Here is a 14,887-nt window from a genome sequence, read left to right on the forward strand (position 1 = left end):
TCAATTATATGGTTGAGTGAATCATAAATTGCAGATTTAGTGGATCTATTAGGGAGGAAACCGTACTGATTCATCACAAATATATCATTTTCAATAATATACGACAATAGCCTATTGTAAATGAGGCGTTCAATTATTTTTGAAAAAGCTGACAGAATAGAAATTAGTCTATAGTTTGATATTTCATTTTTTCCCTTTGTTGTAAACTGGCACAATTTTGCAATTTTCAATGCATCAGGAAACATTCCAGTAGAGAAGCATTCATTTATTATATCTGCTAGTGGATCATCAACACTCTGACGGAACGTACGTGTAGAAAAGAAAAAAGAATTGGAGCATCTTCAAGTGGCTTCGAGATCGAATGAATACAGTGTAACCGAGATCAACAAGGCCATGAAACTGAAGACTTCCACAAGTCAAAATAGGAAGGAAACTCGAATGGTTGCACGTGCATTTCTACCGTACGTCCCTAGGGTAACAGACATAATCGAAAAAATCTTAGGGAAGCATAAAATAAAAACAGTATTCAAACCCACCAGGAAAATACAGCAAAGCGAGAGACAAAAGAGATCCATTATCAGCTGCGGGGCTATATCGTATACCATGCACCTGCGGGAAAGTTTATATCGGTGCCACCAAAAGATCCATGGGTACAAGGCTGAATGAACATCGGAGAAACTGTAGATTAGGTCAAATAGACACACGATACTGTTTGAAGATGTGAAACTACTTGCCCCCGATCATGGATACCACAGTCGGTTTGTACGGAAAGCCAAATAAATCCATAAACATAATGTAAATATTGTTTGGACGAAGATTTGTCACGAATTGAGCTTTTTGTAATTTCTAGAAATACTTCATCATTATATCAAGTACACTTTGATTTGAATATCCCTAAATTTACTAAATACCATGTAATAAACGTCAAATGAAAATTGTATTGACTGTACTAAAGAACTTCGCAAAGAATTTTCAAAACTGTCATGAATATCTAATGAGACTACCTATAAATACTGCAGAATTTATTTTTGACTACCACCTCTCTCTAATAAAGTATAATTTGTATTATTTTTATTATATGTTGTCGCCACATACCGACTAGCGAATAACTAGCTAATCTGTATTTCACGGGCGAGTTTGAGTGGTACCTACCCACATGCCAAAATACTTGTTGATATTTTGATTGATTCACTTATTCCGATTTCTGAATGAATTTGTGTTACTCGTGGTATAATTGTTAAAAAAGCTGTAATGTTATGCAGAGGCATTTGGAGTTGTAAGTGATTTTTTTAACGATGCCATTTTAGACATTAAAAAAAAGTAAAATATTTTTTCTCTTTTTCTCTCAATACTGTTTTCATTGGAACCTGAAACCTGAAATTGATAAGTTGATTGGATTGATGTGATACCTATTTCTTTTCTGACGGAAACTATATCTATAACCTGATTATATCTAGGAGCTGACTTTTTCAAAAAGTCATCGAGTTATTTTTTTTGTCAAAAATGGTTTTTCTGGAAATTTGGGTATTGAACAATTTATTGAGTTGACTGACTCTAGTAACTCAGGGACATCTAGGTACTCAGGGATTCAACGCCTTTCAGCTCGAATATCATTTAGTTGTATGATTGTAGTAGAAACTGCAAAGAAAGACTGAAAGCGATTTTTTTGACGACCAACGTCAAATGAACCACCGCGGGAGCTTCCTTTTATGTTTGATAACCATGATTTTTTATGAATCCCATTCATGATGCCTCTTCAAGCAACAGCTATTTCTTCTCAAAACAAAATTCATGTATTGCATCCACGATCCGGCCTTATACTACTGATATAATCTCTTCACAGACTGAAAGGTCACTGTCTGTTATTCTATAATGGATGCTGTGTGTGTAAGCATCAGCTTTCAAAACTGACGGAAACTTATTCAAATATTGACTCATTGGAAAAAAAATAGCTATGAAAACTGTTTATTATGAACCGAAGACTCTAGATAGTAGACCAAGTCAAAAATATACATACCTTTATTAAATTTCAAACGTTTTCTCTGAAAATTTCAACTTCTCCAACCGACTAAAATATATCCAAAAAATTTTTGGATTAGTTTTACTGCAACCAGTTTGTGAAATGAGTTCTAACCTATTAATTTCTCAACCCAATAAAAACCCAGTTTTTTGCCAATAGTAACGTACGCTGTCTGTTCAAAAAATAAGGCGAATTTTCTTTTTTCTCAAAAATTATTCATTTATTCATCAATTTCTATTTTTTTCCTTCAAAGTAGTCCCCCTTACATATAATACACTTCTGCCAGCGTTTTTTCCAATCCTTGGAGTAGTTCTGATATTTACTTTTAGTTATATCCTTGAGCTCCCTCAACGATTCGGTTTTTATCTTCTCAATCTTCACAAAACGCCGTCCTCTCATGGGTCTGTTCAATCTTGGGAATCGAAAAAAGTCGCAGGGGACCAAATCTGGTGAATACGGTGGATGAGGTATGAGTACGGTGTTGCTTTTGGCCAAAAGTGAATCGTTTTTTTACAAAACCGGACATTTTCTTTGTATTGCTTCTCGAAAGCGGTGCATAATTTCAAGATAATACTTACGATCATGTGGTAACAATTACTGACTCACTACGCCATGGCAATCGAAAAACCTTGACATTTGATCGAGCTTGGTGTGCTTTTTTGTCTTGGATCTCCTGGGCTCTTCCATTAGGACGATTGGATTTTGGTTTCGATGTCATAGCCATATCCCCCTGCTAGGTCACTAGTTATGACCCTTTCTAGCAAATTTGGATCGCTATTGACGTCGTTCAACAGTTCCTGGGCGATGCTCATGAGACGGGTTTTTTAATTAAAATTCAGCGACATTAGAACGGACTTCGCTGACACACGCTTCATGCCCAAACTTTTCAAAAAACCTACATGGCATGAGTCAACCGATATGCCGACATCCTCTGCAACTTCTCTAATACTGATTCGACGGTTCTCCATAACAATTTTCTTCCCTTCCTCAATATCTTCATTGGTTGTTGATGTGCCGGGGCATCAAGGGCAAGAGTCGTCATTTAAATCTTCTCGACCTTCTGTGAACAGCGTGTACTACTTGAAAACATTCTTCTGTTGTTGAGCACTCAATTCCATTTTTCACACAAAATTTGATGGAAATCATTTGATTTATTTTTTCAATCGACGAACACGCAAAACACTTTTATGTTTTATGCCTCTCCACAACAAACTGAACATGCTTAACAGCTGAAATTGTAAACATATGTTCGAGATGAGTGTACCAACAAAAATCTCAAAAAATCGCTAATCGAATGTACCTAGCCCGCGAAATTTGAACATTCACCTTATTTTTTGAACAGTCCAGTATCGGTTGTACCCTTCTTTGAAAATTAATTCAAAAAACAACATTTTCTCCCAGCAACTAGTTTTTTTTTTTAAATTCGCAGACGGTCACTGAGTTGAACATGATACAGTATAACTTTGGTGGTAGTGGGGTGAGAGCAATGGGTTTACCCAACGTCGAACGCTATTTTTATACTTTCCAACCTCTTCGAGCAGATCAACAGTTATTCTGAGTAACACTCTGGTTTGAACTCAAGGTAAGTGTTTCATATTATCGATTGTTAATACAAATATAAAATATAAATATTTTTTTGAAATCAACAATTCATTTATTGTATTCAACACCAACTCCATTTAAATTTTTTCATTTGTATGTAATGAACGGAAAATGATTAATTTTTGAAAAATGTGATATTTGTTGAAAAGGTTCATCAAAGCAACTTAAGTTTCATATTACCAGGTAGGTAATGTGTAGTTGCAACCGAAGAGACAGGTTTTTCATTAAGTAGACGCAATCATAGACTTTGTTTAACGAAAAAAATATTCATGTAGTTTTCACTTCTCTAATAATAAAAAGAGAATAGAAAATTGAAAAAATCAGCAACTAAGTGTAGACAAATGTGTTTCGTTCGAATTCACATCGCATATTTTCTAAATTTGTAAACCAAATATTTTAAATATGAACTGAAACAGAATATTCCTTTTTCACAAAAAACGGTATATTATATAATAAATGAAAGAATATTGTTGCATAATTACACTTACAAAAATCACTTTCACCCTAAAACTGATCCTGAGATCGTTTTCATCTCCTCTTCAGCATTATTTGGATAGTCCGAATAACGATTCACTCAAATACTTTTATTTTTATGTGATGATACCTTATAATAACAGAAATATTTTGCAAGGTGAGATATATTTAACTCATATTCTAAAAATATCTTTCATTCCACACTGTTTGTTTTCCATGATGGTTCTGAATAATTGTGAAAGGTTTCACAGAAAGTCTAAAAACAATATAGCTTGTTATGAAATGCATTTTGAATTTTCGAAGTGAAAACATATTTAAAGTTATGTTACACGAGTAATATATAAACAAATACTCGCTAATAAAGTCAATTTAATTTTGTTTACAGCTATTAGTCTGCAAGTTCGATGAAGTCATCCTTGATGCTAGAAAATATTTATTGCATATACATGTGCGCTGATTGCAGTACATATTTATAAAATGAGTTGAATTCTCAATATACCTCATGTTCTTAAAACTGATTGTGCTAATGGTATCCCAAGAAAAGTGTGTGAAAGTCTGAGATTAGTTATACTATGCGTGACACATTTTCAGGTTAGGCTAGAAAGTTATCAAAACTTGTGTCGAATTAAAGTTTCGGATATCAATGCATTGAAAATTTTAAAATTATTCATTGATAAAAGCATGATGTCAAAATCTGATCCATTCAAAAATCATCATTTTCAATGAAGACTCAGTTGAAGGGCATGTTTTGTAATTTCATTCTCGAACAATCATTTGAATAAAATTATTAATTGTAATATTCAGTAAATCAAAATTTGATAACATTTTTTCACGGATATTTTCTAGTGAAAAACCTCTTTTCTTATATACGTGAACTGAAGAGCACTGCCTGAAAATGATGAATACCACGCAGTTCATTAGTTGTAGAAAAATAATGAAAATATATTCTCTTCAACTAAAAATTTTATAATAAAATCTGAATCGAAATTTCTGGGTGAGTCACAAGAATAGATTTTCAGGTGACTAACTTCATAATAAGAACAGATTTTAATGAATGTTGATTCTTTAGGTTTCTTTATTGCAATTTTCGCAGTGATCTCACAATTTTTAAAGTAAATTACAACTTATGTTATATTCGCTGATGATACAGATTTCTGAATTCATCCATCACAATGGACTTGGACAATGGACAATGGTCATTCTTGCCCCCCAAATATGAGTTGCAGTCCTCGTTCTGGTTCTGATTCACTTTCAATGGAAGAGCTTCATGAAGCAAGAGCCGAATCGATCCCTCTACGAAACCCTTCATCACTTGGAAGGATCGATTGTAGCTTGAGAAATAGTTCTTATGCAGATCCTGTGAAACATGTTCTTTATCACGAATCAGTAGAGAGTTGTCCTGAAAATATTGAGAAGAAAATTAGATTAGATAATTTAGGAAACACTTCCTACATGAATAGCATTTTACAACTGTTGTTTATGACGAAGAATTCCAAGAACGAGGTTTTAACGATGAATGAGAACGAGAATGTTTTCTACTTATTCACCAAACTCAAACACCTGTTCATGCAGCTGCTGTTTCGTAAGAATATATCATCTTTCCCACCAACCGATTTCCTGGAATCTTTGAAGTCCACTAGATACTCGTTAGGACAACAAGAAGATTGTTCCGAATTCTTGGGGTTCTTGTTGAATACTCTTCGTGAGCCAAAAAATAGTAGAATCAATACTCCTGACCGCTCTGGGTTGAATGATTTCGTACAGTCTATCTCATCTTGTATTTGTAAATATTTTGCTGGCTCACCTGTTTATTTTGTAGTAAATGTTCAAGAGGTAGCAAAAACATATGTGAATTTCTGAAACTTCAACTAGCGTTTCCCAATATGACTAATAACCAGTCCGTACAAAGCGTATTGTTAAATCATCTGAAAATGGAAATTTTAACAGCTGATGATCGACTGTATTGCCAAACATGCGCCAAATTAACTGACTGTTATAAGAACACAAGTATTGCTGAGGCATCAGTCAATCTAATGATATAACAGTGATGATGTTCAAACATGACTCAACCTCTGACGGATGCACCAAACTCTTACGAAGGTTTGAAATAGACGAACACTTCAATATGGCAGACCACTACTATAATTTTCATGTAGTCATTGTTCACTGTGGTTCTGGCGTTGAATCTGGTCATTATTACGCCTTAGTCAAAGACGAAATGGATTGGTTTAATTTTGACGATAGTCCTGTCACGAAGTGTTCCGGCGATGTATTGAATTTATTGGAGCCTCTGGAGACACCATACATTTTGTTTAATGAGAGAGGACATTGGCAGATGAAGATTTTCAGATGATGTGGTGCTGCAGGTTTTTCCGGGTTTTCCTACAGCTGAAAAATCAAATGCGCCACTGCAATCAATGAAGTCGCTCCGGATCGCTAATTAATGTTTGTTGTTGTTTTATAATTTCATGATTCGTATTGAAAATAAATTTTTTGGTTGTAAAAAAAATCTTTTATGGTAATGATAAAATTGTATACAACACAATACTATGAAAATTATTGAACATCCTTATAGGAAAATAATCTAAATGAGAGTTTACTTCATCAGTTAAGTTAGGTATTGATAAAACCAAAAAAAACACACCATCGACGGATACCTCTCTTATACTTTTACCATCAACGCTGGTATTCCCCAGGGATATATTTTGTCTCCAACCCTCTTTCTATTGTATATCAATGACTTATTGTAAAAAACCAAGAATCCATTATATTGATTTGCTAACGACAGCACACTTGTTTCGTCATTTCATTTAGATTCCAGGACATCTGCGGCAGCAGAAGGTTGCATACATTAATGAGTTTCTAGAAGTAATTTCGAATTGGGGTGAAAGTAACCAGGTTCAATTCAATGCCACAAAAGCCCAGGCAACGGTTTTCTCCAAAAAGATAAATTTCTCCCAACCAGATATAATAATGTCAGGTCAGACAATTCCACCTTATGCTTCGATACTTTTTTTGGGAGTTGAAATGTACACCAATATGTCTTGGAACAATCATGTCGCTGGAATTGCAAAAGCTTGGAACACTGTTCCGAACCAGAAAACTGTACAGATCTCAGCAACTTTTAATGCTTTATAAAGCTCAGATCAGACCTTCTTTGGAGTATTGTTCTCATGTATGGAGCTCCGCCTCTAAGCATAACACGAAGCAGCTGGATTCCATCTAGAAAAGAGTCATACGCCTGACTGAAGACCAGAACATCACTCACAACCTTGATAGTCTGGAACATCGAAGAAAGGTTGGAGATTTGTCTCTCTTATATAGATACTTTTACGGTAAGTGTTCAAGTAACTTGGCATAATTGATTCCACCAAGAGCGGTACATATCAGAAATTCGCTTTGGACTGTGGCTGCTCATAGTTTTGAAGTTCAACTCAGTACACCTCGAACTTCACTGTTCAAGAACTTTTTCATTTGAAGAACTGCATTTATGTGGAATAAACTTCCTTAGAATGTTTTTCCAAATGGATTTAATCTCCAGCGTTTCAAATCCAAAGTGAATCGCTACTTCTGCACGAGCACCACTCTCAGAGGGCTTTAATGATTTTTCTGTGCTGCTTGAAAAAATGGAGTCAGTTGAACAGCTCAGCTTCATCACTTTACGTTTTCCTCACAATAGAACTCTGCTGTGATAGTTTGGCCCGGTTGCAAAAAGTTATAGTGAATCACACTAGCTGCTGACCTCCACACAGTATCCATGGTCTCTTTTGGTAGGTTTTCGCCTTTTGGAAGTGTCAGAGTGGCTCATCCAACCACTGTCCGGAACGTCTCCTGTTGTCGTAATGGATCCACTTTTCAACACACGTGACGATCCAATGCCAAAATGGATCGTTTTGGTTGTGCAAAAGCAAAGAAGAACAGAACTCGAAGCGTAACAATTTCTGTCGATCGTTCAAATCGTGGGGCACCCACTTTTCGAGTTTTTTTGACTTTCCAATACGTTTTGAATCTTCAAAAACACATGGAAGCTGACAGCCAGTTCTTCCACCATCCTACGCATCGTTTGTGATGGGTCAGTCTCCACCAGGGTACTTGAATCCGCGTCCTGGATTACTGTGGGTCGACCACTTCAGTGCTTGTCTACGAGGCTAAAATCTCCGTAACGAAATTTCGCAAATCAAAGTCATGAACACCATCATTGCCAAACGCCTCGTTAATTTTTCGAGCTGTTTTGGTAGCACTTTGATTCAATTTGATTTCGTAAAGAAAAATTGGGCAAAAACCACTTAACCATATCATAAGCTGAAAGACAAAAAAATTAAACTTGAAAAAAAATTAAAAGCTTCAATGTTTAGAATACAGTATACACCACGACACAATAGAATAATAATTTAGTGAGATATGGACATGACATCAAAACGCACGGAACTTTTGAAACAATCTTATATTCGATTTTTCGTTTTTGAGGTTTTAAAAGGAATTACATGATTTCAGATGACGGACACAAGATACTTGAAGAGTGTTATGATAACCACTATGATGATAACCTTTGTAACTTCACATATACCCCAGAGAATCACGTCAACCGATCCATGCACATCAAAAGAAAACTGCCAAGAATGTATTCAAGCACCATCATGTTCTTGGTGCTACGATCCGGTGAGTACAAGTTTTACTACACAAATTCTCTCCAGCAAAAAATCATAGGATAGAAACTCCTTGTATTTCAATTATTCAACCTTTTTTTGAATACTTCAGAAGCAAATTTGGTAGGAAAATGAATTCGTATAATTCGTGATAATGAGCGGTTACGTACATATATCATATACCTTCAAACAAACATCGATACATTCGTATCAATGTTTGTTTGAAAGTGGTTGACCATGTTTCATGATGAATTTCATTATTTCGGACTAACATTGACTAATATGATTTTACTATGATTCTAAATCTATGAAAAAACAAATAAAAATTAGAATGAATAATAATAATAATTATATTTATTTTCCTACAAGACATATAAGATGTAAAGTAATGGTCAATATATAATGCAAGAGCACTAAAACAGAGTACAGTCATTTAAAAATAAAGATATATAAAAGTCAACATAAAAATATATATACATATACCTACACTTACACTTATATACATATATGATATGATATGATATATAAAATATTCTTCCAACGAGTAGAAACATTTTTCAGTCAGGAATTGTTTGAGGGAGCTACTGAATTTTTTAAAATATTTGGCTTCTTTTATACTTTTAGGTAAATTATTATGAATAGACAGACCCATAATTGTAGGTGAATTGTCAGAGATCTTATATTTTGTTAATGGAATGTGGTAATTTTTTTTGTGTGTATTACGGAGTGAAAATCTCCCGGATAATTCATAAATATTAACAGACATGAGGGTCAAAATTCTAAAATGTTTGAGAAGGTCCCTACAGGAATGTGTACTTGAAACTTTAGCTATCATTCTTTTTCGTATAGAAAAAACAGTTTTTGCCAAACTAGAATTTCCCCACAAATATATTCCATACATAATTCGTGACACAACCTGTGCATGGTATAGAGTCACTGGCTGAGGTATTTCAAGTATATGTTTGAGATTCCTGAGCATGAAACATACAGAATTAATGTTTTTATCAAGATTGTACAGTGACCTTTCCAGCTTACATTTTCATCAACAAAAAGTTCAAGAAAATGGGTTTCATCTGTACCGTCAATGAATAAATCAACACTCATGTTAATTCTGAGAGGATCGCATTTTTTTTTATAGTTATGAAATCGTTTCATGAGCGTTCAAATTCAGAAAATTTGTATTGCACCAGTCCTGCATCAGTTCTAGAGCCTTTTCTCTATCTTCCTGCATATTAAATTCGTTTTTTTTTATGAAATTATCAATGACGTGTCGTCTGCATACATTGTTACATGAACGCTTCTCAAGAATTAATTCAAATCGTTATAGTACGATATGAATAAAAAAGGTTTCAGGTTAATACGGATGATTGTGAATGCTCCGTTGGTCGTGCGGAATGAAGCCATCCGCAGAGACTTGCAGCTGCCTTCCATTCAGCAGTCCATTCAGTCGAGGAATCAGCGAGTTTTTGATTGATTGCGTGAAAACTCACGATAATTCGTAAGGAAACCTATAGATTATGCAATAGACGACCCCTTCCGATATAGAAGGCCCCGACACTGTCGAATGAGGCCTTCATATCCCCCGTTAACAGATGAACAATTTTTATTCATCTCACCGCAGGGTACACCGTGAAGGGCGGAACTGATATCTGTGGAGTTTCATACCGCCACCACCATTCAGTCATGACCCATTTGTCCTTCTGACAAACGCTAATCGTAAGGGTAAGGGAGCCAGGCTCCAACCTGTTCGAAACCAACGACTATTAGTTTGCGGTTCAACTCGTAGTTGAACAACTTTTTTTAGTTTGAAAAAATGGATAAAAAGGAATTTCGTGTGTTGATAAAACATTGCCTTTTGGCGGGAAAAAATACTGTTGAAGCCAAGGCTTGGCTTGATAAACATTATTCGGACTTTGCACCAGGAAAATCAACCGTAGCTAAGTTTAAATATATAGTTTGAACGAGGTGAAATGAGCACCGATGACGATGCACGCAGTGAAGGCCTAAAATAAACTGTTACCGATGAGAACATAAAAAAAGTCCACAAAATGATTTTGGATGACCGCAAAGTGAAGTGGATCGAGATAGCAGAGGCTTTGAAGATATCAAAGGAACGTATTGAACATATCGTGCATGCATATTTTGGGTATGCGAAAGCACTGTTCAAAGTGAGTGTCGCGCAAGCATAATCGATCAAAAACAACAACAAATTCTGAGCAGTGGCTCCATCATTTCAGATCAGAATCAAAACAATGGTCACCTGATTGGACAGCACTCATGGATCTTTTATGATATAGGTATTACGTATAATAGACCGTTCTATGTGATTCGTGTACCTAGGTATAGAAATCTTACAATTTTTATCAAAGAAATTATGCTATGAAAGAAATTGTATTAAGATTGTATTTTTTTTATCATAAAAAATAAAGATCGTAATATTCATTATCATTATATGGTTCAGGTTGAATTTTGTCACTTTAACAGTACTTTTTACCATATTCAAAACCTAAACTGAAGTTGAGAAATTTTTCATTTACAGAAATTTGCTGATAACGCACGTTGTTATCAACAAAACCACTCGGTATGCCCCGAAGAATACATTTTGAATCCTGACAATATTTTGACAACACTTCAAGCTCTTGAATTAACAAGGGTGCGTAAAAACAATGATGAAGGAGGAGCTCAAATGGTTGACGATATGGAAAGAACGTATAATCTCTCTGAAAACAATTCGGATAGTACTTCTACAAGTGGACAATGGAGAAAATCTGGAGGAGCTGAAACAGCTGGACAAATAGTTCAAGTGTCACCACAAAAACTCAATTTGAAGTTGAGAGCAAGTAAATTTAATGATATTCTGTTCATTTTAAGATTACAGAAAATTAAATTTTAGTGCGATAATAATGAAAGTAATTGGTTCGAATTAGAGTTATGAAATTTATTGGCATTACCTTTTTATATGATCTCCACTGTAATCAATATTGTTATATAATTACTATAAGAATACACTTACAATACAATAATGATGAAACTGAAGTATCTGAAAGAAATCCAATTTTGAACAATACAATTTTTATGGTATCCTCTAAAACATTACTACAGCTGAAAAGTTATCGGGTTAAACTGCCATGTGAAAGTGGCTTCTTTACGTCTATTCATATGTATAGAAAGAACCACCAGTTGTTCTTAATATACTCAAGAATTGACCTGAAATTTGCTTGAAAAGCAAACATACCTTCATAGTGTTCATACATTTTCCAAGAACTGGACGGATGAATCTACCAAAGAGTTATTCAAAAATATTGCGAAGGGACCAAAACTCATTATTATCCATGCAGGAGGTGACGCATGGGCTTTATACCTAATTGTCGGCTTATTCTTAAATCAGGCACAACATCAGGGAATTATCATTCAAAAATTAATTCTGAAAATTAAGGTAAATGGTTACAAGAAGAGTTATTCCCAAATTCACCTGTGAATTCGGTAGTTGGTAGATGCTCCATACCATAATATTCAAATCAATCCAGACCCCAAGACAAATTCTAAAAAAAGGTGACATGGTGAGGTGGCTGCACGAAAAAAGAATAATGTTCACCCCCAACATGCTCAAGCCCGAATTATACGAGTTGATCAAGGCAAATAAAAAGCATAATATTAGATACAAATTTGGTGAGGTTCTGCTTGAATACGGATAATAACGTTTTGCGACTTCCACCCTACCATCCAGATTTGAATCCCATTGGGAACATTGGGAACGAATGAAAACTATCCAGTTCTATTATTCTACAGAAATAACAAAATCAACGTGACCCAAAAGAATGTAACTTTCAAGTTGGAAGATGTGAGGAAACTGGTGGAACACGAGTTTGATCTAATCACTTCCGAGGAATGGCAAAAGTGTTGCCGACATGTAGTAGATATAAAGCGGAAATATTGGGAAAATGAAATATTAACAGACGTTCAAACAGAGGTAAATCCAGTGATTGTAAATTTAAATGACGATGGCAGAACAAACAGCAGTGAAGATGATGAAAATTTGTATTCAGATAGTGACTGATTGAAGTTCATTTTTGGATAGGTGTATCATTATACAACATTCTAATGAACTGTACCTATCTATAATACTAAATAAAATTTGAAAAGAAATTACGGAACAGTCATGTTCCATTTGCTACCCTAATTAAAACTAATTATGAGAACGACACTAGCCGGCAAGGGGCTTATCGTAATCCAATAGTAATTCAGTTGGGAGAGTATACCTGCGCGATCGCTCGCCATCAGCCATTGGCGTGTACTGAGGGTGATCGACTAGATATAAATCAATATCCATCGTGGTACTAGAAAGGAAAGTGGTTGATTCCCTTCAGGCATTCATTAGATTCTACTCTGTAGGAACATTGATTAATATAAACGTTTCGAAATTGTCTGTTGAAATATTAATTTTCCTAATATTTGGGTATTATTTTTGGAAAAACATGAACCTAATCTGCAATGAATAATTATCTACCGTGAGATTATAAGCCCGGGTTTTCAACCATAAAAAAATCAATAATGAGATAAGGGAATGTTTCAAAAATGAACTTTCGATCAAAACTGATACCAAGTTCCTCACTTCTCTAATATTAATATTTGGAACTGTTTTATGTACTATCATTCTAATATTTTAGGACAGCCTTACAGTATATACATGAGTTACACCGTGGCCGAAGATTACCCCGTAGACCTGTACTACATTATGGGCTTCACAAAAACGGCGGAAAACAATAAAGAGAAGTTATCCTCCCTGGGTGAGCAGTTAGTTTATACCATGAAAAATCTGACATCAAATTTTCGGCTGGGATTCGGGAGTTTCGTTTCAGCTAAGTAAGTGAAATATTATTTTGTTTTGGACCGACAATTTTTTTTCTTATAAGGTGATTTTCCATTATACTTAAATATACCGGGTATTTCAAATTTGACTCTCAAACGAAGATACGAAGATGGTTGCACATTCATATGAGCAACAAAATCTCGTTTTAAAACTTTTGGAACTGCGAATATCTCCTACAATATTGGGAAAAACCAAATTTTTTTAAAATCGTTCTGAAATTTTCCCGATTTTATTCGATGATATATTTTATAAGAAATAAAATATTTTCATTTCCCCTTTATGGTCATATGACCTACTGTTTTGTTGTTTCATTGAAAGTATTTTATGTTCATATCCAATTTTTTCAACAAAGTTCATTATTGATATTTTTTTTCACATTACTTCGAAAAGAACACAGCAAGATTTATCTCCAATATTTGAACTAAGTTCGATGAAGGTGTTGTCTCATGAAATGCTTCAGATATATTTTCTATGTTTCAACACAAACGTTATCGATTTTTCTATAGTTTCATCGTATTACCTATTTTTTCATTGGTGAAATTCAGTTTTATCGACAATAGTGATTCACTGTGTTTGAAAATGACAATTAAATATGACAGACCGGAAAATCATTGCCTGCAGAAAAACATCAGATATGGAGTTCATGAGGCAAAATAAAGATGATGGTGGGCTTAAGAAACGTAGAGCATCATCATGTAGAGAAGAGTGGTAATGAAAATGTGTAATTATTGAAATAGTTCATCAAATAAAGCCGGAAAAAACTGGAAACTAGTTCACAAAAGTTTTAAAACTTTCCGAACGGCGCATTTTTTGGTTACAACTTTACCCCAATTTAACCGCCTTCATATTTTCTATAGTGAGACTCCAGTTTGAAATTACATGTATGTGAAGTATAGGCTAACTGAATTATATCTGTTTTTTCATTTTCACTGAGATAATTCAATTGATTTGAGGCAAATCGATTGAAAATAGGATTTTCTCATGTATTCTCATCTTCGATTAATTCCATCTACTATTTCAATAACCCAGTTTTCCTACTACTGAAATGTTCATTTTGATGATATCAATGTACCTCTAAATTGTTAAACAGTGCATTCCAGTTAAAACGAGCTACCCTGAATGAGTCATTTGATATTGAGGTTGAAGAAATCGAGAAACACGTCAACTTCAGTTTTCTGGGGGGTATATATCAACTTGAAAATCAAAACCTTGTCATCAGCCACCCCGCTCCACAAACACCCTCGTTTAAAAAATTTCAAAGGGAAATAATAGTCA

General features: G+C 34.6%; 1 protein-coding gene across 1 annotated transcript in view; it reads left to right on the plus strand.

Annotated features, from left to right (window-relative positions):
* Positions 1–3,459: 3,459 nt before the first annotated feature.
* Positions 3,460–14,887, plus strand: part of mys (position-specific antigen beta subunit myospheroid) — a 58,528-nt gene continuing 47,100 nt past the window's right edge. The window contains exons 1-4 of the mRNA XM_074173338.1: positions 3,460–3,602; positions 8,591–8,755; positions 11,282–11,582; positions 13,410–13,605. Of these exons, the coding sequence (XP_074029439.1) occupies positions 8,591–8,755; positions 11,282–11,582; positions 13,410–13,605 (662 nt within the window). The 5' untranslated portion in view covers positions 3,460–3,602. The remainder of the gene's footprint in view (positions 3,603–8,590; positions 8,756–11,281; positions 11,583–13,409; positions 13,606–14,887) is intronic.

Source organism: Leptinotarsa decemlineata, unplaced genomic scaffold (genome assembly GCF_025532065.1).
Source record: "Leptinotarsa decemlineata unplaced genomic scaffold, Ldec_3_MD MMD2_tig00000218_RagTag_RagTag, whole genome shotgun sequence".
Lineage (NCBI taxonomy): Eukaryota > Metazoa > Arthropoda > Insecta > Coleoptera > Chrysomelidae > Leptinotarsa > Leptinotarsa decemlineata.